Below are 24,043 nucleotides of genomic sequence, written 5' to 3'. Positions count from 1 at the left end.
CTATACTACATCTAGTCTTTCTCCCGTTTTAATTTCAAAATATGATTTACAAGACGTCATTGGGAGGAAAATCATTAAAAGACCTAAGCCCTAGAGTCTCCTTTAAAAACTAAAAACTGGTAAACTTTTAGTCTCCTTTAAATAAGAATATACTTTTTACAGGTAGCTGACTTAGGAGGCAAATGAAAACATACCCACCAGAACGATGGATCCTAATATTAAAAGATAATAGTTGAGGCTTCCATAATGTAGCTCACCATTCTGCACCCCTCCCTTTCTTTTTTTCTGCCTCTGTTTTTCTGCAGAAAAATGTACTGCATTACTAAGCTCTAAATAAACAGAATAAAATAACGGATAAGAGATTTAAACTCTTGTGAATTCGTGCAATCACGAGTAGGATTTGGAAACCTGGTGACTATCAGTACCCCACACCTAGTAGAAATTTCAGAAACACCATAAATGTTTGCTGAAAGAAGGTAAGAAGCTCCAAGGTTAGGTTTACACATAGCACGCCAAAGTCAGTATTTAAAACAAAGTCAAGTGTGGGAAAGTAATATACCGCCAGCCAAACCCGAATGCCTTCTGCGGAAGTGAAATCAGGTGTTTGGGCTTTAAGAGGCGGGGCCAGGACAGCGTGTGAGTACCGGCGCTCTACGTGGAATGGCTGACTACAAATCCCACTGTGCCACGGGAGCCGTCGCCGCAGACTATCGGGGCCGTAGAGCCCCAACGTCCTCCTTGCGTTGCATGATGGGGTTTGCAGTGCGACGTGCGTTGCGGGGGCTGGGGGGCTAAGTTTTCTCTCGGGCTTTTCTCCTGAGCGCCTCTTTTTCTCAACCTCCAGAACCGTGTTTTTGAGAAGCTTAGCAATTATGACGGCCTTACGATAGTGGAATTCCACTGTTTGCGGTCCTGGGTTGGGATTCTAGCCACTGTCGCCGAGAACCGTGTAGCGACCACCCCGAGCACCCAATTCGATGCCTTAGGACCGCTTGCCTGAGGGTCTTAACTCTAAGTTTGAGTTAACGCCTGTTCAAGTTTGCATAAGTTCATTGAGCCGAACACTAGGTCGAATTTGGCTTTCGGACGCCCGATGTCCTAACCCGGGCTGTGCCTCGCGCGCAAACCTAGCGAATGTCCCTCGCCTTCCACCGGGCAGCGAGGGGGCCGCGGAGCCGGGCGAGGCGCCTCGGCAGTGCGCATGCTCGCCGCGCCGGCGCAGGTTTCCGCAGCAGACGAGCAGCTCCGCTGCGGCGTCCGGGGTTTCCAGCAGGGCCGGCGCTCCGGTTCGCGCAGAGTCCTTGGCCTCGGCGGGCCCTCGGCGTCCCTGCGCTCCGCGAGTCCCCGGCCGCCGCCCCAGCGCGCCGCGATCTGGCCCTCTGCCCCGCGAAGATGGCTGCCGTACGCCGGGCCCGCAGTTACTGCCGCTGCCTGGTGCGCTTCTCCGACCGAGAACTCTGCTAAGCCCCGCTGCAGCAGACGGCAGGAGTAGACACCGGACTCGCAGCGCACCTCCTCGCGGAGGCGGTGCCGAGGGGGCGCCGAGAGCCCCTCGGCCGCGGCCGGCCGGCCAGCCAGCATGGTAAAGCGCGGAGGCGCTCGGGCGGGCGGCGGACGGGAGGACCCGGGCCTGCGGAGGGGAGTGGGGAGGAGGAACCTGCGGGGGGTGGGGTCTGCAAAGCTACCACCATCCTGGGGTCCTGGCCTGAGGGAGTGGATGGTGGCAGCCTTGCCAGATCCCCGGAGTTACTTCCTGAGGAGCACCCCCGCACCCTTCCCCTCCACCCCACCCCCCAAGCTGGGGGCTCCAGGTTAGCAGAGAGGGATTGCTGGACGGCCGAGAAAAATGCCTCTCTTCGGCCTGATGAGGACATTGAACCAATCTCTTTCCTTTATTAAAAGCAGCGAGCGTAGATTGAGGTGAGCCGTCGCAGTATCTGAAATCGGGAGGGAGCTTTGGCAAGTGAAGGCACTTGTTGATCGCCGTCTCTCCCCGCAAGAAACCCAAAAACAAAACCTGCCCAGCGAGCCGCCGTTCTGGCCTTTTAAGGCGTCTTAAGTTTGGGACGCACCTGCCCCAGGACGCGGCGGTGCCTAGGGCAGGGTTTTGGCCGGCGGTTTGAGGGATTCTGTCGCATTTCACGGCCATGAAAGCCCGAGTGGTCCAAGTGGAGAGACTGAAAAGCTCCAGAAGTTGACAACGCAGGTTCCAAGGAGCTATTGCGTGCTGGCACGGGTAGTCTCTGCCCCCTGCTACTTTGCTTTGGCTTCCAATAAATTGTTGATGCGAGAAACTTAACTCTGGCCAAGTTGAATCTTCAAGAGTGAAATGATACCAAACTCATTAGTTTATAGTAGACACCCAAGTGTTTAGGAATGTAGGAATGGTTGAATGAGTTTATGAAATCAATTTGGAGAGTATAAAAACAGTAATTAACTCTGCTTCTAAACTTTTAGAGATAGTTCTCTGGCCAGGATTAAGCACTTAACTTTGGGTATTAATCCCATCTGTGAAACAGTAAAATGATGAACACATGAACTACTCTGGTGGAAAGTGGTGTTAGGTCAAACTCAATTATGTAAAACAAACTGAAAATCTCTGCATGACAGCCGAAGACCTGCTTATTTCAAGTGGTATTTGAGTTGAAAAATGCAGTAAAACCCCAAATTTGATTTGTTTTTGTCATCATACTGTCAAAATCAAAGTCACAGTGGATTAGAGCTCTGTTATAACACAACTCGGGGAAGAAGAAAGATGCTGTCTGTATTATCCGTTTCCTGTCTCCTTACCTCATCCTTGAGCTATGCATTATATATTTTCATGGCATTTTATTTGTTAATTCAGCCAATTTTTTGAGCACTTATCAGCCTGGCATAGTGCCAGACCCCAGATCTTGTTGCCAATGCACTAATTCTGGTGAAAGAGATGAAATCTCAACAAAAGTCTCCAGTGCTTTGCCAGCACAAGTGTATGGGAAAACAGAAGAGGCAAGTAAGGGGATCAGAAAATGTTTCCTACTAAGGTAGTCCCTGAGCTGAGTCTTGAAGGATGAGCAGCAGTGTCCAAGAGGGAGGAAGAGGACACTGGCATTCCAGATGCTGAGAGAAGTAGCATGTGCAAAAATTGGGTGGGGGGCTGCGGGAGAGAGAGCAGGGGGAGCTCTTGAGGTCAGTTTGGGAGGACTGTTGGGTTAGAGGTGGAGGCCGAGTTACTGAGATACACCAGGGTCTAAGGTCCCCTTCCATTAGCTGTCCTTAAAGTTTACAGTAATAAAGCAGACCCTTATATGGGAGAGAAATACACTTGTTAGATCTATAAATTCAAACTCTTTTATTGTGTAATTTGCATTAGTGATGTTCTTAGTAGAAAAAGTTCTCAGCTTAAAAAGAGACTAAAAGAATGTATTTAACAATACGTAGATTTTCCAGTTTTCTGGAAGTTCATCTGAGTCTCTGGCCTTTCTCGTTTATTTCTTCACCGACTCAGCCTTCCCAGAGTGCCAAGCACTTTAGCATATACTAACTAGTTCGCCGCTTACAGGCCCCTCTGTCCTAAGTCTGCTTGCAAGAGATAAGATGGGAAGCCAGGCTTGTTTGTGTTGTGCTCTGAAGTAGTGCAAGTGTATCTGATTGCTGTGCTCAAAGATAATACAAACATCTTAGTCCCAGGAGCAAATTAGAACCCAAACGGTCAACTGTAAAATTTACTGTGTTTGGAATGAGTAACATTAAATAGCTGGTATTCTTTTTATTTCTAACTAACCTTCTAGATCACGTCCCTGATGGCAGCATTTCTTTATAGGATTGAACACTTAAAGTGTTGAGCAAGTCTTATTTGCTAAGAGGTGTGTTAGGTAACAGACTGCACCCGGGCACCATTTCATTTTCAGTGGAAGGTAGGATTCAGTTTTATTTAGCAGACGTTTATGGAGACTAAAAGGATAAAATGGAAGGATACTGACCTGGGGCCTCTATTAAGTCCTAAGCCATGCACAGTAATTCCAGCCCTTTATTCCGCTTTAAGTCAATCCAGTATATAAAAAACCTGGATTTATTTTTTTAAAAAGGAAGGGACTTCTTTACAAAAACCTTCACTGTTAACATGTCTTTGATTTTAATGAGTTTTTCTAGTACATTTAAGATATTAAAGTCATTCACACATCAATAACATTCTCGTTTATGTAAAGAAAGGACAATCATATATGGGCTATATGTTCAGTCACCCAGTGGTGTCTGACTCTTTGCGACCCCATGGACTGTAGCACGCCAGGCCTCCCTGTCCTTCATCATCTCCTGGAGTTTGCCCAAGTTCATGTCCATTGCGTCAGTGATGCCATCCAGCCGTCTCATCCTCTCATGCCCTCTTCTCCTTCTGCCCTCAATCTTTCCCAGCATCCGTCTTTTCCAATGAGTTGGCTCTTTGCCTCAGATGATCAAAATATTGGAGGGCTATATATCCTCTTTTAAATGACCCATGAAACAAAAGCTATTTGTTGAACTCTGTACTGCCACTAACTGTTACTTTCTGAAACAAATCTGAAACAAAGTGTTCTTTTTAACCACCCACCAAACATTTTAAGCTGGAGACCAGTGAAATAGTTTATTCTACAGTATTAAAAAGTTAAAGTACCAGATTTTTCCAACTGGAATCATTTACCTCATCTGTGAAGAATTTATCTAGAGAGAGACAACTATGTGTTTCACTGGGCAGGTAGCTCAGTAGGCAGTGTAGGTTACCCAGGGAAACTGGTGTCTGCATATTCTTCAGCTTTGTTTGTTTCCCTTCTCCTCAGGCAGAAGCTGAGGAAGACTGTCATTCCGAAGCTGTCAGGGAAGGAGATGATGATGATGAAAACGAAAGCCCTGCTGAGACGGATTTGCAGGTATGTTTCTTCATTTGTGCTTTCAGTTCTTATTCTGTCGGTTTCCATACATAAGCAGGAGTTGGTCATAATTACGAAGATTCTTAGGTCCTTATGTGCATTGACTGTAACTTGTACTTTCATACTGGTTTTTGAAATGCTTCAATTATAACTATGTTCTGGATTTCTTTTCCTGTAAAAAGGAGTATCAATGGCTACTGTGTCATTCAGTATATGGATTTAAAGTGTTCAAGGTATAAGCGTGAGTTAACACCCATCACCTTAAAGAAAAAAATTGACAGATTTGACTGTCTAAAAGTTTGAGACCTGTGTATAACAAAAGATCTTCTAAATCAAGAGAAATAATTAGCTGGAAAAACTATTTACCATGTAGAGAGAGAGGGTTGATATCTCTCATGTAGATATAATATCCTTATAAAATTAGTAAGAACATAAGATAGATAAAAATGGACAACTAATGGAAAAAAATAATATAGAATTATTTTATAATATATAATATATATAATTAATACATAATTAATATATTAAACATTTATTAATTAAACAATTGAAGAGATAATAAGCCACAAGAAGAATTTTATCAGTCATTGATCACTTTTATTGATTAGTCATTGGGTGGGGCCCACCTGGGAAGAAGGTGTGGTCTTGCTGAGGCCTTAACCACAGGGCAGACAGCTGAGGGCTGTTTTTTGGTAGCACTGCCAGCAATTCCAGATGTGGAGGTGGGTGTCTAGGCAGCACACCAGAGCCCACCACACCAGAAGGCTTCACTTATTCTATATTAAAAAATTTTTTTAGGGACACATATTTAGAAAAAAATAATTTCTTAAAAAAAAAATGGTTATTACAGAGTTGAGGCTTATCACAGAATTTTGAGATGATGTTTCCCAAGTAGAAAGCTTGAAAACATCTAAGTTTAGACCCTAAGTGGTGGCTTATATTTTCAATTCCAGTTAAAATTTGATTTCCTCATACCATTAGATTTCTCCTGTATAGAAAATCTTATTTTAGCAAACTTTCACTGTTTCTTCAAAGTCTTAAGCAAAAATTATCTTGGAAGATAACAAGTATTTAGTGGTAGTAATTTAGTAATTTCAAGACCGTGTTTTCTCATCCAAAAACATGTGTGTGTGTGGACATTGGTGTTGGACTGTTGACAGATTGTTCCAGAGTTGAGCTGCTCTTCCTCGGCAGGTCCTAAGGCATCCTTCTTCCCCTCCCAGGCACAACTCCAGAGGTTCCGAGCTCAGTGGATGTTTGAACTTGCCCCAGGTGGGGGCTCAGGCAATTTAGAATCTCGACCGTGCAGAGCAGCGCGAGGCTCTTTGCAGAGAGCAGCGGACACCAGAGGAAAGCAGGAGCTGGCGAAAGAAGAAAAGTTAAGTGTTATGGGCGTTGTACATGGAAAGATGTGGACAAGTGTGCCAGTGTCTCCATCCCTCAGGACTTCTTGTAGGTCTTTGGATGATATGTTACTCCTTCTTTGTTACAGGTACACAGTCTTGCTGGGACTGTTTAGTAATGCATATACTCCTGAGATTCATTTGGTCTCTAAAAGATAGATTCCTTTGAATTTATTAATAGAAGCCCAAAAGAGGAAAAATTTGTTCAAATGTTAACAACTTCCCAAAGACCTTAATATAGTATTTGGTTATATTTTGAGTTGAATAAATTTAGTGATGCAGTGATCACTTCCTTATCCTGGAAAATTTCAGATGCTTTCTAGTGGTTCACCTCTTTCTAATACTTGATCACACACAGCACACCCAGCCCACTGATTCAGATTTCACTACTTCAGTCCCTCTGTGTCCGTGGTTGCTCACCTTCCTAGTATGATACAGTGTAGTGTTTGTGTGTAAGCGTGTACATCCTCCAGTGTACGTTAAATCCTTTCTAGCTTACTTATAATACCCAGTGCAATGTAAATGCTCTGTAAATAGTTACAAGTACAATGTCAGCACTACATAAATAGTTGCTAGTGCACAGCAAATTCAAGTCTTTTCAAAACTTTCTGGAATTCTTTTCAAACATTTCTGATCTGCAGATGGTTGAGCCTGAGAATGCTGAGCCCAGGGATGTGGGGGGGGGGGGGGGTAACTATATCCTGTTACTACACAGGGGCTGTCATCTTCACACCGTTAGACCCAAGTTTTCATTTACAAAAATTTGCCGTTAAATAATCAACATTACGGTGACAACAAAAGACATCCATATTTGTTTTATTTCAGTATAGTTTGGACATACTCACAGGTTCATGACCCAGGAGAGTCTTGTGCACACCTCCCATCCTCCCTTGACAATGTTGCCTTCCTCAGCTAGACTTATTGGAAGTAGATAGAACCTTGGCACAATCCACAGAGCTTATTCAGATTTCCAGGCACTCGACTGTGGGAGTGTATATAAATAGTTCTCGGCAGCTTTATCACACATGTAGCTTTATGTAGCTACCACCAAAATCAAGACACGGAACTGTTTTGTCACCGCAAGGCCGCCTTTCGCTACCTCCTTAGTTACACGCTCTCTTCCCCACCTCCTCCACAGCCGTTCCTAACCACTGGCAACCTCTACTCTGGCCTCTGTTTCTATAATATTCTTTTGATACTCAAGAAAATGTGTAATTCCTTTGAGATCATCCCAGCTGTTGTGTGTGTCAGCGGTTTGTCCCCTTTCTACTGCTCAGTCGTGTTGCATGGGGTGTACATACCCCACTTTGTGGGACCACTCACCTGCTGAGGGACCCGTGGGTTTCCAGTTTGGGGCTGCTCTTACTGGAACCACTATGAGTGTTCGTGTGCAGGCTTTTGCATGAACATAAGCTTTCATCTCTCTGGCCTAAGTCAGTGCAGTTGCTGAGTTGTGTGGTAAGTGCCTATTTGGTGAAAAGAAACTGCACTCTGTTTTCCAGGGCTTCTGCACCATTTTGCGTTCCCTCCTGCAGTGTATGAGTGACTCAGTGTCTCCGCATCCCCATCACCCTTGGTGTTGTCATTACTTTTTAATATTAGCCTTTCTGATAGGTCATTGTGTCTCCCTAATGTTTAATGATGTTACAAAACTTTTCATGTGCTGTTTCCCATCTTTATAGGCCCCTCTGTGAAAAATGTTTGTCTTTTCTGATCAGATTTGCTCATATTTTTACTGCTGGATTTTAAGAGTTGTTTATGCATGCCAAATACAAGTCCTTTGTTGAATATGTGGCTTGTAAGTTCTTTCACTTTGTAGCTCATCTTTTCATTTTCTTAAGAGAGAGCTTCACAGAGCAAAAGTTTTTAATTTTGATGAGGTTCAGTTTATCAACTTTTCCTTTTATGGATTGTGGCTTTGGTGTCAAGTACAAGAATTCCTCACCCAAGTCTCCCAGGTTTGTTTTTTTTTTTTCTTTTTCTTTCTAAAAGTTTTTAAAGTTTTACTTTGGAGTCCTTGATCCATTTTTGAGTTACTTTTTTCTGTAAGCTGTGAAGTTGGGGTTGAAGTTCACTGTTTGCCAGTAGATGTGTAACCGCTATAGCGTGATTGTTGAAAAGGCCATCCTTATACCACCCAAACTTATTTTTAATACAGATTTTCAAATATTGTTTTTCACTGTTTGTTTTTATAGGCTCGAGAACTCTTCCTAAAAGCAGTAGAAGAAGAACAAAATGGAGCTCTTTATGAAGGTAAAAAACTCAGATCCCAGGTCATCTTGTCATTACGTTTCTGAATAACATCTCTTCGTTACTAACCAGTTTTTTCTAAAAAACTGGAATATATTTGCCCTTCGTTACTGACCAGTTTTTAAAAAACTGGAATATATGAGAACATCAGTCTCTGTATATTTGAGATTGTTTTTTTAAGGAATGAAAAATAAAAATTGTATTTTTATATAACCCATCTCTTTCCAAAAAATAGTGCTCAGAAACATTGTCATATGGGTAGAATGAATAAAATAACCTTTTCTAATTTAGAGTTTAACATTAATTCTTCATTATTAAAGTCTTAAAAATATTGTTAGTCACTGAAAATAGGATATGCCCCTTTTATAGGTAAGTGTTTCTTCAGAAGAGGAGAGTATAAAGGACAGGTTGAGGAACATGTACATGTTTTCTCAATTTTAATTTACATTTTATAAGAAGGAATACCCTTAAGCCTTTCTTGTCTGTTTTGTTGGGTCTGTAGAAATATGTAAGTAAACCAAGAGATGAGGCTGTTTACCAGATTAGGTTTATAATTAGGCTTTCATTTCGTGATAGAAAGCTATTAATTGGGGAATGGAAAAAATGCTAGTGCTTGAGTTGTTGGGAAATGCCCCCCAGATAACATTTTCAGAATTGTTGCATTTATTTGCAAGTTTCTTCTAGTGGTGTTTTTACTCCGACATAGGAAAAGGGCCCAAATGATGACATCCCTCCTCAGTCTTTATTAGTCTATGAGAGTCCTATCTCCATGTAGTGTACAGTAACTCACCCCAAGTGGCAGAACATGGCAGAGTGGATGAACTGAATGGGCTTGGTTTGAGGGAAAAGAATTAATCACCTTCTTCAGCCCCAAGTTATATGATCTCTCACTGGTCTTGTTCTAAACCACCTGGCCAGGAGATTTATTTAAAAAGAACTTTTATAGGTTATTTAACTAAATAACAGGCAGCTGGAGTAAAGGAAGATGGAGTTGAAGGATAAATTAAAAAAAAAAAAACACCTTATTCTACTCAGGAGGAAGCATTTGATTTTCCTAAGCTCTGCACACCAGAAAGAAATTTGCTTAAAGTTGTTTTTGCTGGGGCTACAGCAGTGTCATTTTCAAAGCCCAGAGAAAGACTACTACATGTAAGATCACTTCTGACAATATATGAGAGGCTGAGGAAAAAGATGGGCTAAAAGATAAGGGTAAAATGCAACATCTTAAGTTTCTGTAACCTGAGTGCTTCAGAAAAAAACTATTTCTGAATTAGTAGGGTTTGAAAATGAGTTTGTTCACTGCTCATGTTGCATGTAGAAAAGGGGAATTTGGCTGTTTGTAAAGAAAGTTACCAAATTAAACCACGGTTAGTGTAATCAAAGGAAATGACGAAAATGTGTGGTCATAGCTAATTTAGCTTTATTTCTTCTTTTAGCCATCAAGTTTTATCGTAGGGCTATGCAACTTGTACCTGATATAGAGTTCAAGATTACTTATACCCGGTCTCCAGATGGTGATGGCGTTGGAAACAGCTAGTGCGTATATAATCTGATAGACAGTAATATATAGAATTTGTTAAAGTTAAGCGTCTTTGCCCTGTTGACTCTTAACATGATAAGAAGACAGTGCTAATTCTGTTAAGTTTCACAGTCTTTAGTATGAAGACTTGTTTATAAAGTTGTGGACATTTTTTAATTAGGGAAATTTTAAGATTAAAGTATAGAAATGCACATTTTAAACAGATATAACAAAAATAAGGTAATGAAAGAGGTTTTTTTTTTCTTTTAATAAAAGCAGTGATTACTGAAAAGAGTAAATTAATGGACATGTTTCAACTTTCTAAAATCTATAAAGTCAGAATGATTAAAATGTAATCAGGCCAAAGCTGAAAAAGGTTAATAATGGTTGAAATTGGGTACATGAGGTTTTATTACACTAGTCTTTTCTCCTTTTGTATCTGTTTGAAACCATACATTTTTAAAAAGGTTTTTTATTAGGAAAATGCTAGACTCTAATCAGAGTTGGTTTGTAGATAGAATATTGTTAAGACTAACATCTCTTTAAAAGCACAAGGGCCAGATATAGGTGCTTTAGTATGAAGACTTGTTTATAAAGTTGTAGAAATTTTTTAATTAGGGAAATTTTAAGATTAAAATATAGAAATGCACATTTTAAGCAGATATAACAAAAATAAGGCGATGAAAGAGTTTTTTCTTTTTTCTTGTAATAAAAGCAGTGATTACTGAAAGGAATAAATTAACATATTTTTAAGCCAATACTTTGAAGTTGCTCATAAAAGAAACCTAGAAGAGTAGAATTTTTGTAATAAGATATTATATTAGTCAGTATTAGATAGTTATCTCTCTTATGAAACAGTTAAGAAGTTACTTTTATTGATAACTTATGCTGACTGCCTTTTTTAACTGATTATAGTATTAACACTTAAGCTTTGACTAAGCCATATTAAAAATATCCCATTGAAGTCAGCATTTGTTGCCTGTTTGAACTTTGGTGCTAATAATAATTGTTCACCAAATTAGATTTAACAACATGAGGTAGTTCATACTCAAAAAGACTTGTTTGAGGTTTTTCTAAACCTTCTTTAAATTTAGGGAGAGTCGTTTAGACCCAGGTCTTAGCCAGTTTTATAAATAGATGCCAGGTGCTGTTAAGAAAGGTAGTATTAAAACATTAAAGCAGCATTTCTTTCTCTCCTATCCTGTCATACAGACCCAGATATTCTGAAAATTCTTTCAAAACAATAGTTGTTTATTTTCTTATCAGAACTAATAGGCCCTAAAAGCCTCTGCTGGTTTTTTGCCTCCTGTAAAGAGTTGGTAGCAGAGCCCTGCAGTCCCTCCAGCCTCAGTCACATGTCCATTGTGTTGTCTTTTATTAAGCCCTTCCTGGTTTTCTAACTTCATCCTCATCCAGCCTTTTTGTAAGTCTGATCATTTTTAATGTTACCCTCAGCAAAAATGGAAAGCTAGATATTTTCTAGAACTCTTAACTACCCATTTGTTTATGCTGATAGATTACTCATGGACCCTGCTTTTTAAAATTACACATTTTCCTCTAAAGGAAGGGCTATAAGGCACATACATTAGAAAGCCTTCTTGGTAAGTAAGTACCTCAGATGACATCTGTATATCTTTTTATTATTCAATTAGAATGGATTATGGTCACTTAAAAGGCTATATTTACATATGACTTAAAAAAATCATTTGAAATTCTCTTTTTTACTAATTCATGAAATCGCTACCTTATCATAAAACTAATTAATTAAATCTCAACACCTATATCCAAAAATTCTTAGTTCTTCCTCTGTGGGAATTAAAATTGCTGAAGCTCTTTTCTTCTAAAAGTTAGTATGGTACCCCTTTGCAGGGCAAGGTAAACTTTTACCATGTTTTTGAAAAAGAGTAGTAAGAAGTTTGCTTTTAGATGACTTTTTCTAAAGCAAATTTGAAAGTACTTTGAAAAATCAGTTTCTAAGCTGTGTTGTGTAGACTGGGGCACTGGGTTTATTCACCTCCCTTCTTTTCTCAGCATTGAAGATACTGATGACGACAGCAAGATGGCAGACCTCCTGTCCTACTTTCAGCAGCAGCTCACGTTTCAGGAGTCTGTGCTCAAACTGTGTCAGCCTGAACTCGAGAGCAGTCAGACTCATATATCAGGTGTGACTTCATGCTCCTTGTAACTCAGAAATACTTTTCCTTAGATTTAAGTTTCCAAACTTATAAAGTCAGATAACTGTCATACAGTTGCTTTAGTTCCAAGTGTTGTTGGGGGGGGGGTCTAATTATAATCAATTTGTGTAGACAAATAAGCTTCTCAAAGTCTGAAGTAGGGTGGAATTTGTAGTGTAGTTGGTCGAGGATGCCATTCTCTTTACAGTGATGGTCTCAGAGGGTGAATATCTTTCTTTAGTTGGTGGGGCAGCTCTAAGAAAACTGGAGAAATGCTGGTATCTTCAGGCACTTCGCTAAGTTGGACAGTCGTCCTGAAACAGGCTGTGTTTAAAAACGAATGTTCTCTCTTTCTTTTCATGTGTTTAGTGTTGTTTAATTAGCTATGGGAACTTTTCAAAGGAAGACAATTGAAAATTTTCAAGGAGATGAAAATAATTTTTTAATGTTAGCATATGCAGTGCAGATCATACATATGTATACATACTAGATTATTTTTTCTAGTATTTTTATATATGTTGACAATGAGATGACCTTCCACAGGAGAGGGAAAAGTAGCTTCAGAGATGTTCTATAATGAAAAGACAAAGTATTTGTGTCTTGATGTTAGGAGCCATTATTTCTTTCGGGTAGTTAAGTATACATCTCAGCTCTGAGACGGTCTGAAGGGTGGTTTATAAAATTTTTGGAATAAGGATATCTGCACTGAGTCAGGTGACGGACAGGAAGGAGAGGAGGAGAGTCACTGAGGATGGTTTCCTTTGCAGCCCTGCCGATGGAGGTCCTGATGTACGTCTTCCGCTGGGTGGTGTCCAGTGACCTGGACCTCAGATCATTGGAGCAGTTGTCACAGGTGTGCAGAGGATTCTATATCTGTGCCAGGTATTTACTTTTTTTTTTTTAAGCAACTCTGACTGTGGTGAAAAACATGAGAGAGCAACCAGTGAACTGGGGAAAAATATTCTCAAACCAGATATCTGACGGGGATTGCTACCCAAAACATATAAAGAACTCATACAACTCAGTTGCAAAAATCCCCAAGTAACCTAATTAAAAAATAGGCAAAAGACCTTAGATGTTTTTTTCAAAAAAGATATTCCATGGTCAACAGGTATACAAGAAGTTGCTCAACATCATTAGTCATTAGGGAAATGCAAGTCACAACCATAGTGAGATATTAGTTCACGCCTGTTTGAATGGCCGTCGTTCAAAAGACAAGAGATAAATGTGGATGTTGGTGGGATTGTAAGTTGGTGTAGCTACTATGGGAAACAGTATGGAAGTCCTCAAAAAAGAAAAAATAGATTTACTGTATGAGCCAGCAGTTCCACTTCTGAGTATATATAAAAAGAAAATGAAAACACTGATTCTAAAAGGCATCTGCACCTCTTGTTCATAGAAACATTATTTATAGTAACCAAGACTTGGAAACAACCTAAGTGTCCACGGATGGATGAATGGATAGAGAAGATCTACATATATAAGCAGTGGAATATTATTGAGCCTTAAAAATGAGTAAATCCTCCCATTTGTGACCACGTGGATGGACTTCTAAGGCTTTATGTTAAGTGAAATTAAGTCAGACAGAGAAAGACAAATACTATATGATCTTATGTATAGTAATCTACATAGAAAAAGAGAATGGATTTGTGGCTACCAGAGGTGAGGGAATAGGGATTAGAGGAAGATGGTTAAAAGGTACAAGCTTCCAGTTTGAAGGTAATTACTAGGGATGTGATGTAGAACCTGATGGCTATGATAACCATCACTCTATGATAGAAGGTTGTTAAGAGAGTGGGCCCTAAGAGTTGTAATCACAGGAGACCTTTTCTTTTCATTGTTGCTCTATGAGTTAATGGATGTTCACTAAACCTATGGTGGTTTATTTCACAATAGATGTTAATCAAACCATCATGCTGTATACCTTAAATTTTTACAGTGATGTATGTCAAACATTTTTCAATAAAACTGGGGAAAAGTTATGCTATACTTTTAAAATCTTGCATGTGAAGAATAATTGTAGTTTAGTATAATATTTAAGACAGGTAATCTTTTATGAGGGCTTATATAAAAATATATATTTTATCCTTAGCATCTAGAACATTTTTTAGGTATTTATTTATTTTATTTATTTGGCCATGCCAGGTGTTAGTTGAGGCACTCAGGAACTTTAGTTGTGGCATGTGGGATCTAGTCACCTGACCAGGAATTGAACCTGGGCCCCCTACATTGAGAGCTCAGAGTCTTAGCCACTGGATCACCAAGAAATCCCTAGAACTTTTTATAATTTTGGTTCTTAAAATTCAGATGCATTGTTTTAAAGTAACCTAATTTCAGTTGAAGTCCTGTCTTTCGGGTAAAACATTTGAATTGCTTGAAGGCTTTGTTTTTTGATAGTTCTATGTGCATTTCTATTTAACAAGTACCTCTCAAGCTCTCTAGTTACTCCATTAATTTTTCTTTTAATTATGCATGAGAAGGGAATTAAAACAGATCTTCAGGGGTAGGATAAAACTTGGTTGCAAAAGTATTCATTTAAAAAAAAAAATACATTGCAGTGTGTGTTTGTGGGATGTCTCTTTTTTCAGTTGGCTTCCGAAGAAATAGTTCCTATGTCTTATTTCAAGTTACAGATGAATTTAAAATTATTTTGTGTTGTGTTAGAATCAAGTCAGTTGCTTTGCCTTTTGCAGTAATCCCGTAACAAAGTCTTGTTACAGTTAGGGTTGGTGCCATCTTCAAAATCTATCTCCAAAAAAAAAAAAAAAATCTATCTCCAGTCTGAGCGTTTCACTGTTTCTCTAAGTACCATTTTGGCTCAGCCACCATTAGGCCTGCTGTAGATTATGGCATTGGCATCCGGTGTAGTCTCTGGACTTCCGCTCTTACACTTGAGCTCATTCTCCATGGACCAACCAGAGTCCTCTTTTAAAAGGATCAGTTATACTTAGAACCATCCAGTGGCCTCCTCTTCGCTCAGACAGCCACTGCCTCCGTCAAACCTCCCCCTCTCCTGTCCCTAACCACCTCTCCACGGATGCAGTCTGCACTTCACCCGTCACTTTGCCGCAGCCACACCATCCTTCTCGCCCCCTACTGAGCATGCTGGCCGCACTCCAGCCCTGGGGCCTCGCCTGCTGTGGCGTCTGCCAGGATGCCCTTCCTTGTCCCTGTAGACACCTGCCCGGAAGAGAGAGTCCGTTTCCCACCCCCCTTGTCCTTGTCCTTCACCCAGCTTGCTTGCTTCTCACACTGAGCACACTGCCTAAAACTTCTCTCTCATTTTCTTGTTTTTCGTTTGCTTTCCCTGTAAACAAGCGGGGCCTGTGCCCTGTCCATCAGTCTGTCCCAGTGCCCAGCATGGTGCCTGGCCGGAGCGCAGCCAATGTTGTTGAATAGAAGATGCCTGTTGGCAGGAATGTTTCTCTTGTCTGAGTGCAGATAGGGGCTTACGTGGTAAATATATTGATGTTGTGCATTTATTCCCTAGAGACCCTGAAATATGGCGTTTGGCCTGCTTGAAAGTTTGGGGCAGAAGCTGTATTAAACTGGTTCCGTACACATCCTGGAGAGAGATGTTTTTGGAAAGGCCCCGTGTTCGATTTGATGGTAAGTTGAACTCTTCAGAGCAACAGAGATCTGTTGTGCTGATTTTGATAAATACATGTCTTCATTTTCTATACCAGACCTGAGTACTATCAGCATATTTAGAGGAAACCACAATAAAAATAAAGCTGGAAACTTGTTACATGATGGTAAAAGGTTTTTATTAAGTTCTTTTTTAAAAATCTGTTTCTTTCTGTAGGCGTGTATATCAGTAAAACCACCTATATTCGTCAAGGGGAGCAGTCTCTTGATGGTTTCTATAGAGCCTGGCACCAAGTGGAATATTACAGGTACAACTGTAGTAACTCAGTGAGTGAAAATTTTCTCTCTCCAAGTGTTAGTGCGTTAGTTATCAGACATTGGTTTTGCGTGGCTTTTGCATTTATAGACGAAATGGTCCTTGGTGTTTTTATCCAGTTTATAACAGGACCTGCAGTCAAAGAGCCCACAGGTTAAGATAGATCAGGGAATTCCCCTTGGCCTCTAGATCGAAAATTACTTTGTATTTTGGAGCTCCTCCTTGTCTTCTGTCTTATCAGAGTGCTTGGGCTGCTATTCAGGCTCATCCTCACCAGATATCCATGTCACCAAGGAACAAGTCGGCTGTGCTGACTACCGTGGAGTAGACAGCATTGGGCCTCACTCTTGTGTGACATTAGGTAGCGCTGTAGGGAGAAACACACAGAACTTTAACAGAGCAATGTTTAATCCAATTTATTTCTATTCAGTGAGTGACACTAAAAGTTCCATGGCTCCCTCTAAGGAAGGTAATAAAATGCTCTGTTTCTCTGCTTCTGGCCTCACGCGTCACATTCGTGGGTCAGTGATGTTTTGCCAGTTCTTTGGCCTGTGGTATCTCCCTTTTGGTTTCACAGCAATGCATAAGTAGGTCTGGGGACCAGTAAATAGGGACACATTTCATTTTCGCATGTGGTGTTTTGGTGTCTGCCTTGTCCCGCAGGTACATAAGGTTCTTCCCGGATGGCCATGTGATGATGCTCACCACCCCCGAGGAGCCCCAGTCCATTGTTCCGCGCTTAAGAACCAGGAATACCAGGTAGTGTCTTTCTGTAGTTTTCTATCCGGTTCACATTTTAGGTGGTAGCTTGCAGATTATGTAACTTAATACTGGATGATTAAAGAAGCAATCATCTGGGGCACTTGTGAAAAATAACTGATCCTGGGACTTACCTGGCAGTCCTGTGGTTGGGAACTTGGTGTTTTCACTGCTGAAGGCCGTGTTCGATCCCTGGTCAGGGAACTAGGATCCCACAGACTGCACAGTGTAGCTCCCTCCACCCTCACCGCCCCCCCCCCCCCGCCAACAACAACAAATACCAATCCCTGGGCCTCTCCCTAAATACATCCTTCAGTAAGTCTGGGGTCTTGGAAACTAGATTTACTCACATCATACCTGATTGCCCTCAGGCTAATTGAGTGAACACTTCTAACCCATTACTTTCTCAGTTACTTAAATATACATAACGGATAAATAGATTTAAAGTGTTTTTTGTTTTTACTTTTAGAACTGATGCAATTCTACTGGGTCATTATCGCTTGTCACAAGATACAGACAATCAGACCAAAGTATTTGCTGTGATAACTAAGAAAAAAGAAGAGGTAAGTATGCCAGTGGAATTGACAGTTTTCTTTTAATTTCTGTACCCAGCTCATTCAAGAGTTTTATTAAAAGTTTTTTCTTAAAGTATAGTTGATTTACAATGTTGTATTTGATTATTCAAGCATTCTCGATTAGAAAGGATGAAACGTACCCTTTCATAATTTATACTGTTACACAAAATGGGTGTTGACTTAACAGCATATCTCTGAAGAGAACTGGAAGGTTTTTAAAATGTGGTTATTTTTTATCGGATCAACTTATTTGTTCTCCAAGTTTCCTTTTCTGGTCCAGGTTTTTTAAACACATGAAAATGTAAAGCCAGGATTTCCTGTGAAATAACTAGTACAATTATATATGACTGTGTTTTTGGCTTTTCTCATTTTGAATCATAGGAGATTTTCTTTCTAAATTGTCTCATATGGATAATTCTTTCACAGAGATATTTTTAGAATTTCAGTTTCTACTGGAAATTAGCTAAAGTGAGATAATTTCCTTCTTCCTGTTCTTGCAAAAGGAAAAAAATGCCAAGCAAATACAATGGCAGAATCATGACGTTCCAGAGTATTTTAAACTCTCTTATCAGATTAAGGGACTGATTTTCTCCAGCTTTTCTCCATGTGCATTTTTTAAACTCTGGTTAAAAACCACAGTGTGTACCCAAGAAGTTGTGAGGTAGTTGGAATAAATATTTCTCTGTTGTTCTTATAATTAATATAGTTTTTGAATGAAGTTTCTCTTGTGTTAAGTCCCACTCCCCACCCCCAGCAACCACATATGGGAATATTTGTTGTTGTTCAGTTGCTCAGTCCAACTCTTTGCGACCCTATGGACTATAAGCATCCCTGTCCTTCACTATCTCCCGGAGTTTGCTCAGACTCATGTCCACTGAGTTGGTGATGCCATCCAACCATCTCATACTCTGTAGTCCCTTTCTCCTGCTGCCCTCAATCTTTCCCAGCATCAGAGTCTTTTCCATTGAGTCAGCTCTTCGAATCAGGTGGCCAGCGTATTGGAGTTTCAGCTTCAGCATCAGTCCTTCCAATGGGAATAGTTAGTCCTTCATCCGTGAGTCCTGTGGCCCTTCACTGTGGCTTCTCCAGCTCCCTCTGGCTCCTGGAATCAGGGGCTACAATCTGAAGGGCAGAGATTTTTACTATCATGGTGATCATGGCCTTGAGTTTCCTGAGATCAGAGCTGGGGAGTTGAGAGGCCCCCACTGTTAAAATGTTACCTAATAAGAGAGTTTAGGCACTCCCATGCTTATGACCAGTTTCACTCCAGACTATGACACAGTGAAAGCATATGTAGTGTCGACATTCTTATGTTTTAGCAACATTCACAGAAGTGTGGTTCCAGTGAACCTTGTCACATCTGTTTCTCTGTAGACTAGTTTTCTGTTATTGCAAAAGATAAGTCATACTCTGTGCTCTTTCTGCCCCAGTGTTCTCAAGTAGAAGGAAATATTAGGCCTAGAGATAGACGGGAGTTTGAGTTCCCATCTCTGACACTGACCCTGGGTTGCCCGTCCTGGGTCCTCATTCCCTCAGCCATCACACAGCTACCATGCAGTTACACGTCATACCTAAAGTCGTCATCCCGATTGAGATGATGTGATGGAGGGGAAAGCCTTCTGCTTTTAGAGGCTCTCATGTATTTCCAGGCACTCATACACATACACTCATAAACAAAGGTCCATCTAGTCAAAGCTATGGTTTTTCCAGTAGCCATGTATGGATGTGAGAGTTGGGCCATAAAGAAGGCTGAGCACCGAAGAATTGATGCTTTTGAACTGTGGTGTTGGAGAGGACTCCTGAGAGTCCCTTGGACTGCAAGGAGATCCAACCAGTTAATCCTAAAGGAAATCAGTCTTGAATATTAATTGGAAGGACTGAAGCTGAAGCTCCAATACTTTGACTACCTGATACGAAGAATTGACTCGTTTGTAAAGACCCTGATGCTAGGAAAGATTGAAGGCAGGGGGAGAAGGGGACGACAGAGGATGAGATGTTTGGGTGGTATCACTGACTCGATGGACAAGAGTTTGCGCAAGCTCCGGGGAGTTGGTGATGGACAGGGAGGCCTGGCATGCTGCAGTCCATGGAGTCACAAAGAGCCAGACACGACTGAGCGACTGACCCGAACTGATACATGCTGGCAGTTGATAACCAGTGTAGCTGTCTATCCTGTGTGCAGATAACTGTGACTTAGCACGTTGCTCAGGTATTTCCGTGTAGATGCGGCTCCATCCGTGTCTCTTTCTGTGAAGTGAGGCCCCACTGTTGCTCACGCACCTCCCCTCTTACAGAAAGCACTTGACCATAAATACCGGTATTTTCGCCGTGCCCCTGTGCAAGAAGCCGATCAGAACTTTCACGTGGGGCTACAGCTGTGTTCCAGTGGCCACCAGAGCTTCAACAAACTCATCTGGATACACCACTCTTGTCACATTACTTACAAGTAGGTGAATGCCATAAAAACCCCAAGGGTACAGACTCCCCGTGCCCTTCCTGCCCAGCTGAGGACTCAAGTAGGATTTGATTCCTGAGAGTTAATGTTCAGTTACAAAGGAGAACCACAGTATAATCTTCTGCAAACCAAAGAAACAGCCAACCTGAAGAAAACCAAAAGTGGGCCAGGTGGAGTGTCCGGAGCTCCCCACAAGGGTCCGTGGACACGTAGGTGGGCACCTCCCCTGACAGCAGCCCCCGTGAGTCTGGCGGGGCCTGGTCACTAGTCTGCAGGAGTGTGACTTCAGATATTGACTTTCCAAGGCAGTTGTGAAACACCAGAACTTCTTTCTTCTCCCATGTTTCAGTCTCATCCTTTTCCACCTTATTTCCATTTGGTTTATCCCCAGGGATTATACACAGATTTTAAAGTAAGGTGTAGTTAGGAAAGGAAGTCTGCTGAGATGATCACCAGTGTTTCAAAGCCAAATTAGTGGTTCCTGTTTAAAGCCATTAGTGGTTCCTAATTTTAAACTTTTTATCCTGTGAGTTAGGATTTACTAGTGTGAAACAGTGAATAAACAGATGAGAGTGTGTGAGAAAGGAACAGTACTGAAATGAGTAAAATGTGAGAATTAGGAAAGTGAAATTTCAGTTCATGTGGTTACTGATGTTAGCTGTTGTGAGGTTTGAAGGAATATTGGGTCATTCCATGCCAGTTGAGTCCGGGGTTCTGAGAGGCAGGTTGGAGGTCGGTCGCCTTCCATCAGCCTCTCTAACAACCTCAGCCAGGTTGCTGAAAGCTTCCTCAGTCACGTTACCTTACGAGTAACTCTTCCCACTCATCTGGGAGGTCTTGAGAGAAAGACCATTTTTTCTTGCTTCTCTTCCTTATCTACTGGTCCTCCTGTCTTCTTTCTGCTTCTCTGAATAATTGTGAAGTAGAATTCTTTTTTTTTTGTTTCCAAAGAAACCAAACCCAGAAGTAGAGCCAAGCAAATGATATGTATGAAGTCACTGGAATTTTCTGTTTTTGTTTATTTCTTTTCTTTTTTTTAGGAGAAAAATAAAAGGCTGTGGTAATATATCACCTGCTTCCCCCTCAACCTAAAATTATGCTGTTGATCATGCAAATATTAAATCATTAAATTCTCTTCTGGGATTATAATTCTTTCTAAAATACGTTTTAACAAGAGCCATAAAATGTCTAGAGCCTTTGACTTAGAAATTGTTCCTTGGGAATCTTTTCAAAGGGCATAATGAAAAATATCAAAATCATTTACAATTGCCTAACAGTGAAAACTAAATCCTCCAGCAAAGGGGGAATTAAGTAAATGTGGTAAAAGCAGACAGTGAAATATTATGCAACTACAAAAATGGCTTCTGAAGAATATTTAATGATGTGAGGCAATGCTTTATGTCATGATGTATAAAGCAGCGAGATGACCAGCGGAGTAGGACCTCAGCAGTGAAGTTCAGTATCAAAGTTGAGGCCCTATGTGAGTGGGAATGAGTGATTTTTCTTTACACTTTTCTAATATTTTTCGAATTTTCCACAATGCATCTATTTTATTTAGAATTGACTGAAATGAACTAAAAATGAAAAAAAAGGCTAATGCCTAAAATTAAGCCCCCCCCCCCCCCCACTAAATGTAGACAAGAATTTTAAATGAGCTGAAATCTCCTTGTGATGAGTGACTGTGTGCTGTCTTTCCAGATCTACTGGAGAGACTGCGGTCACAGCATTCGAAATTGACAAGATGTACACGCCGCTGCTGTTCGCCAGGGTGAGGAGCTACACCGCCTTCTCGGAGAGGCCGCTGTAGCCCTCACGTCCGCCCCTACTGCGTTGCATGAGTAAAAGTATATAGAGAAACAGAGCAACCTAAGTTATAAATGTATATATATATATATGATATATATATATGGAATTGGAACTTATTTTACACTGTCGGAGTTCTTTCAAGAAGAGTATTAAATTGATTATTTTTTTTATTTAAAGGGAAAGTTGATTCTTGGGGTGTTTGTTTTGAAATTAAGTTGAAATTATTTTAAGTTTCAGGACACTTATGTTGTGAAAAACCACATGAGGTTTTAAATCATGCCCTTTTTCAAGCAGACCTCAGATCAGGCTTCTGTCACGTAGGCCGCCTTCTGACCGATCAGCCCAGTATTGAAATGCGTCAGGGGAGCACCCCCGTGGGATCAGCATCTATTTCACGCATGACATAGCGTCTTTTAACTAAAAGCTCAAAATGTGAACCCCTGTTCTGAATTTGTTTGAAACTGTTTGACCAGTGAAGATCATAAATAAAAGGTTTCTTTCAAGAAAATGTATTTGAATAGCCTTTTTCAAACGTCAGAGTAATGAACGGTCCTAAGGCAGCCAGCGAAGGCTCACAGATAAAGGAGTCATCTCAGTCTTTATAGGCAGCCACAGTCTGTAGTGTCTGTACTGGACCCCATCTAGGCCCCCTATAGGTGTGTAACGTTAGGTGAGAAGGGAGGACTCCCTCGGGGCCAAGACTCTGAAAGAGCAGGACGTGAAGTGAAAGTTGCTCAGCCGTGTCCAGACTCTGCATCCCATGGACTGTAGCCCACCAGGCTCTATCCATGGACTTCTCCAGGCAAGAGTATTAGAGTGGGTAGCCACTTCCTTCTCCAGGGGATCTTCCCAACCCAGGGATCGAACCCAGGTCTCCTGTATTGCAGACAGGTTCTTTACTGTCTGAGGCACCAGAGAAAGAGCTGGAAAGGATCCTATAAACCCAGGCCTAGCTCCTCCAGATCTCAAACTGGGAAAAGAGCCGGCCCTGACCTGTATGTTGGCACCCTAGCTGCAGTGCTGAGTATTTCATTTCAGAGTTTGTGTCTGGCACAGTTCTACCAGGTTCAGATTTGGTTTTGGCTCAAATACAGCTCAAGTCTAGTACTCTGTACTTTCAGAAGTTGACACCTGCCACCACGGTTGCTTTCCAAGTTAAGAGTGACATTAAAAGATTCTTCATAAGTTCCTACAATTCAGTGTGGGGATGGCCTTTTAAAAAGCTAATGTAATATTAAACATGAAAACCAGACTTCCCTGCCTGTTCAGTGGTTCAGAGACTTCATGCTTCCAATGCAGGTTCAATCCCTGGTCAGGAAACTGAGATGAACATGCTGCAAGGCACAACCAAAAAAAAAAAAAAAGATAAAAACCATCCATTCAGTATGTGTTTAGGGAAAAGCATTCCATTTAGGTTGGCTTTCTGCAGCGGTTTGAGAAATGAGGAATGTAGTCATATTGCAAGAAAGTGCAAGCCAGTGAATTCTGTGCCAAGCTCAACCTCCACAGGAATGGGTGAGCCAAGACTGGAACTAATTAACAGGCTCAGTGCCTTTGTGACACATTCCCTGATTCCACCAGGGAGTGTCCCTTTTTTGTTTTCCCAAAATACCCCATATTCCCACTATCCCAGCAGTTATCACACTGTTGTTTTTTTAACATGCCAGCCTCCCTCCATAAAACTTGGTTCTTTGAGAACAGAGGGCTCTTTCTCCTAAATTCCTGATCCCAAGGCACCCCTGGGCTGTGAACATTAAATGAAATAATCCCTAGAAAATGGTACACATTCCAACGGGGTTCTAGAGCTTTCAAATGAATGGATGCACTTTTTGACACTAGGGGGCGCTCTTGTCCCATTGTTTTGTTAGCTTTTTTTCCTAGTCCCGGTGAGGGGGGGAGCTGGTTTACACATTCACGGGAAAACAGGGGCATCCCAAACCCTTCTGATTGGCCTCCAAAGCTTCATGTGATAGGAGCTAAGACTTAAGGGGTGTGTCCAGAATGAAACCCCATCCTGATGACAGAGCCCTGACTCCAGCTATGCATAACTCCTCAATAACCAGCCAAGAACCCCCAGTTTTCTTGGCCAGTGTTTATCTGGCAGTTTGTCTTGGCTGTTTGAGGAAATTGAATATTCTATTCGGAATGAATACAAAAAGGATCCTGGGATGAGTCATCTGGGGCCAGGTTAGGGGGTAGGCAAGATGGGAAGGGGCAGAGAGTGGCCAGCCTATCCCCATTTCACACACAAAGGGCCTGATTTATAATTATTGCATACTTGGGAGGACCCTGAGCCCTACTTCCCAAAGTCTTCT

At 41.3% G+C, this 24,043-nt stretch overlaps 1 protein-coding gene across 1 annotated transcript; it reads left to right on the top strand.

The window, feature by feature from the left end:
• The first annotated feature begins 1,201 nt into the window (after window positions 1-1,201).
• FBXO9 (F-box protein 9) lies at window positions 1,202-22,236 on the top strand. Its single transcript, XM_043449407.1, has 13 exons — window positions 1,202-1,582; window positions 4,794-4,883; window positions 6,107-6,262; window positions 8,482-8,539; window positions 9,973-10,072; window positions 12,087-12,217; window positions 12,997-13,111; window positions 15,720-15,838; window positions 16,035-16,125; window positions 16,797-16,892; window positions 17,362-17,455; window positions 19,762-19,913; window positions 21,621-22,236. Exons 1-13 carry the CDS (start codon window positions 1,580-1,582, stop codon window positions 21,727-21,729), a joined length of 1,314 nt encoding a protein of 437 aa, XP_043305342.1. The 5' UTR covers window positions 1,202-1,579; the 3' UTR covers window positions 21,730-22,236.
• Window positions 22,237-24,043: the final 1,807 nt, after the last annotated feature.

This window comes from Cervus canadensis, chromosome 28 (genome assembly GCF_019320065.1).
Source record: "Cervus canadensis isolate Bull #8, Minnesota chromosome 28, ASM1932006v1, whole genome shotgun sequence".
NCBI lineage: Eukaryota > Metazoa > Chordata > Mammalia > Artiodactyla > Cervidae > Cervus > Cervus canadensis.
Note: the sequence above shows the minus strand (reverse complement) of the source record. Positions and strands in the feature narration are given on the sequence as shown.

Coding starts and splice junctions, on each gene's coding strand:
- FBXO9 (XM_043449407.1), top strand. Junction 6,263..8,481: donor AGCTGGCGAAAGAAGAAAAG/TTAAGTGTTATG, acceptor TTGTTTTTATAG/GCTCGAGAACTCTTCCTAAA. Junction 17,456..19,761: donor TAACTAAGAAAAAAGAAGAG/GTAAGTATGCCA, acceptor CCCCTCTTACAG/AAAGCACTTGACCATAAATA.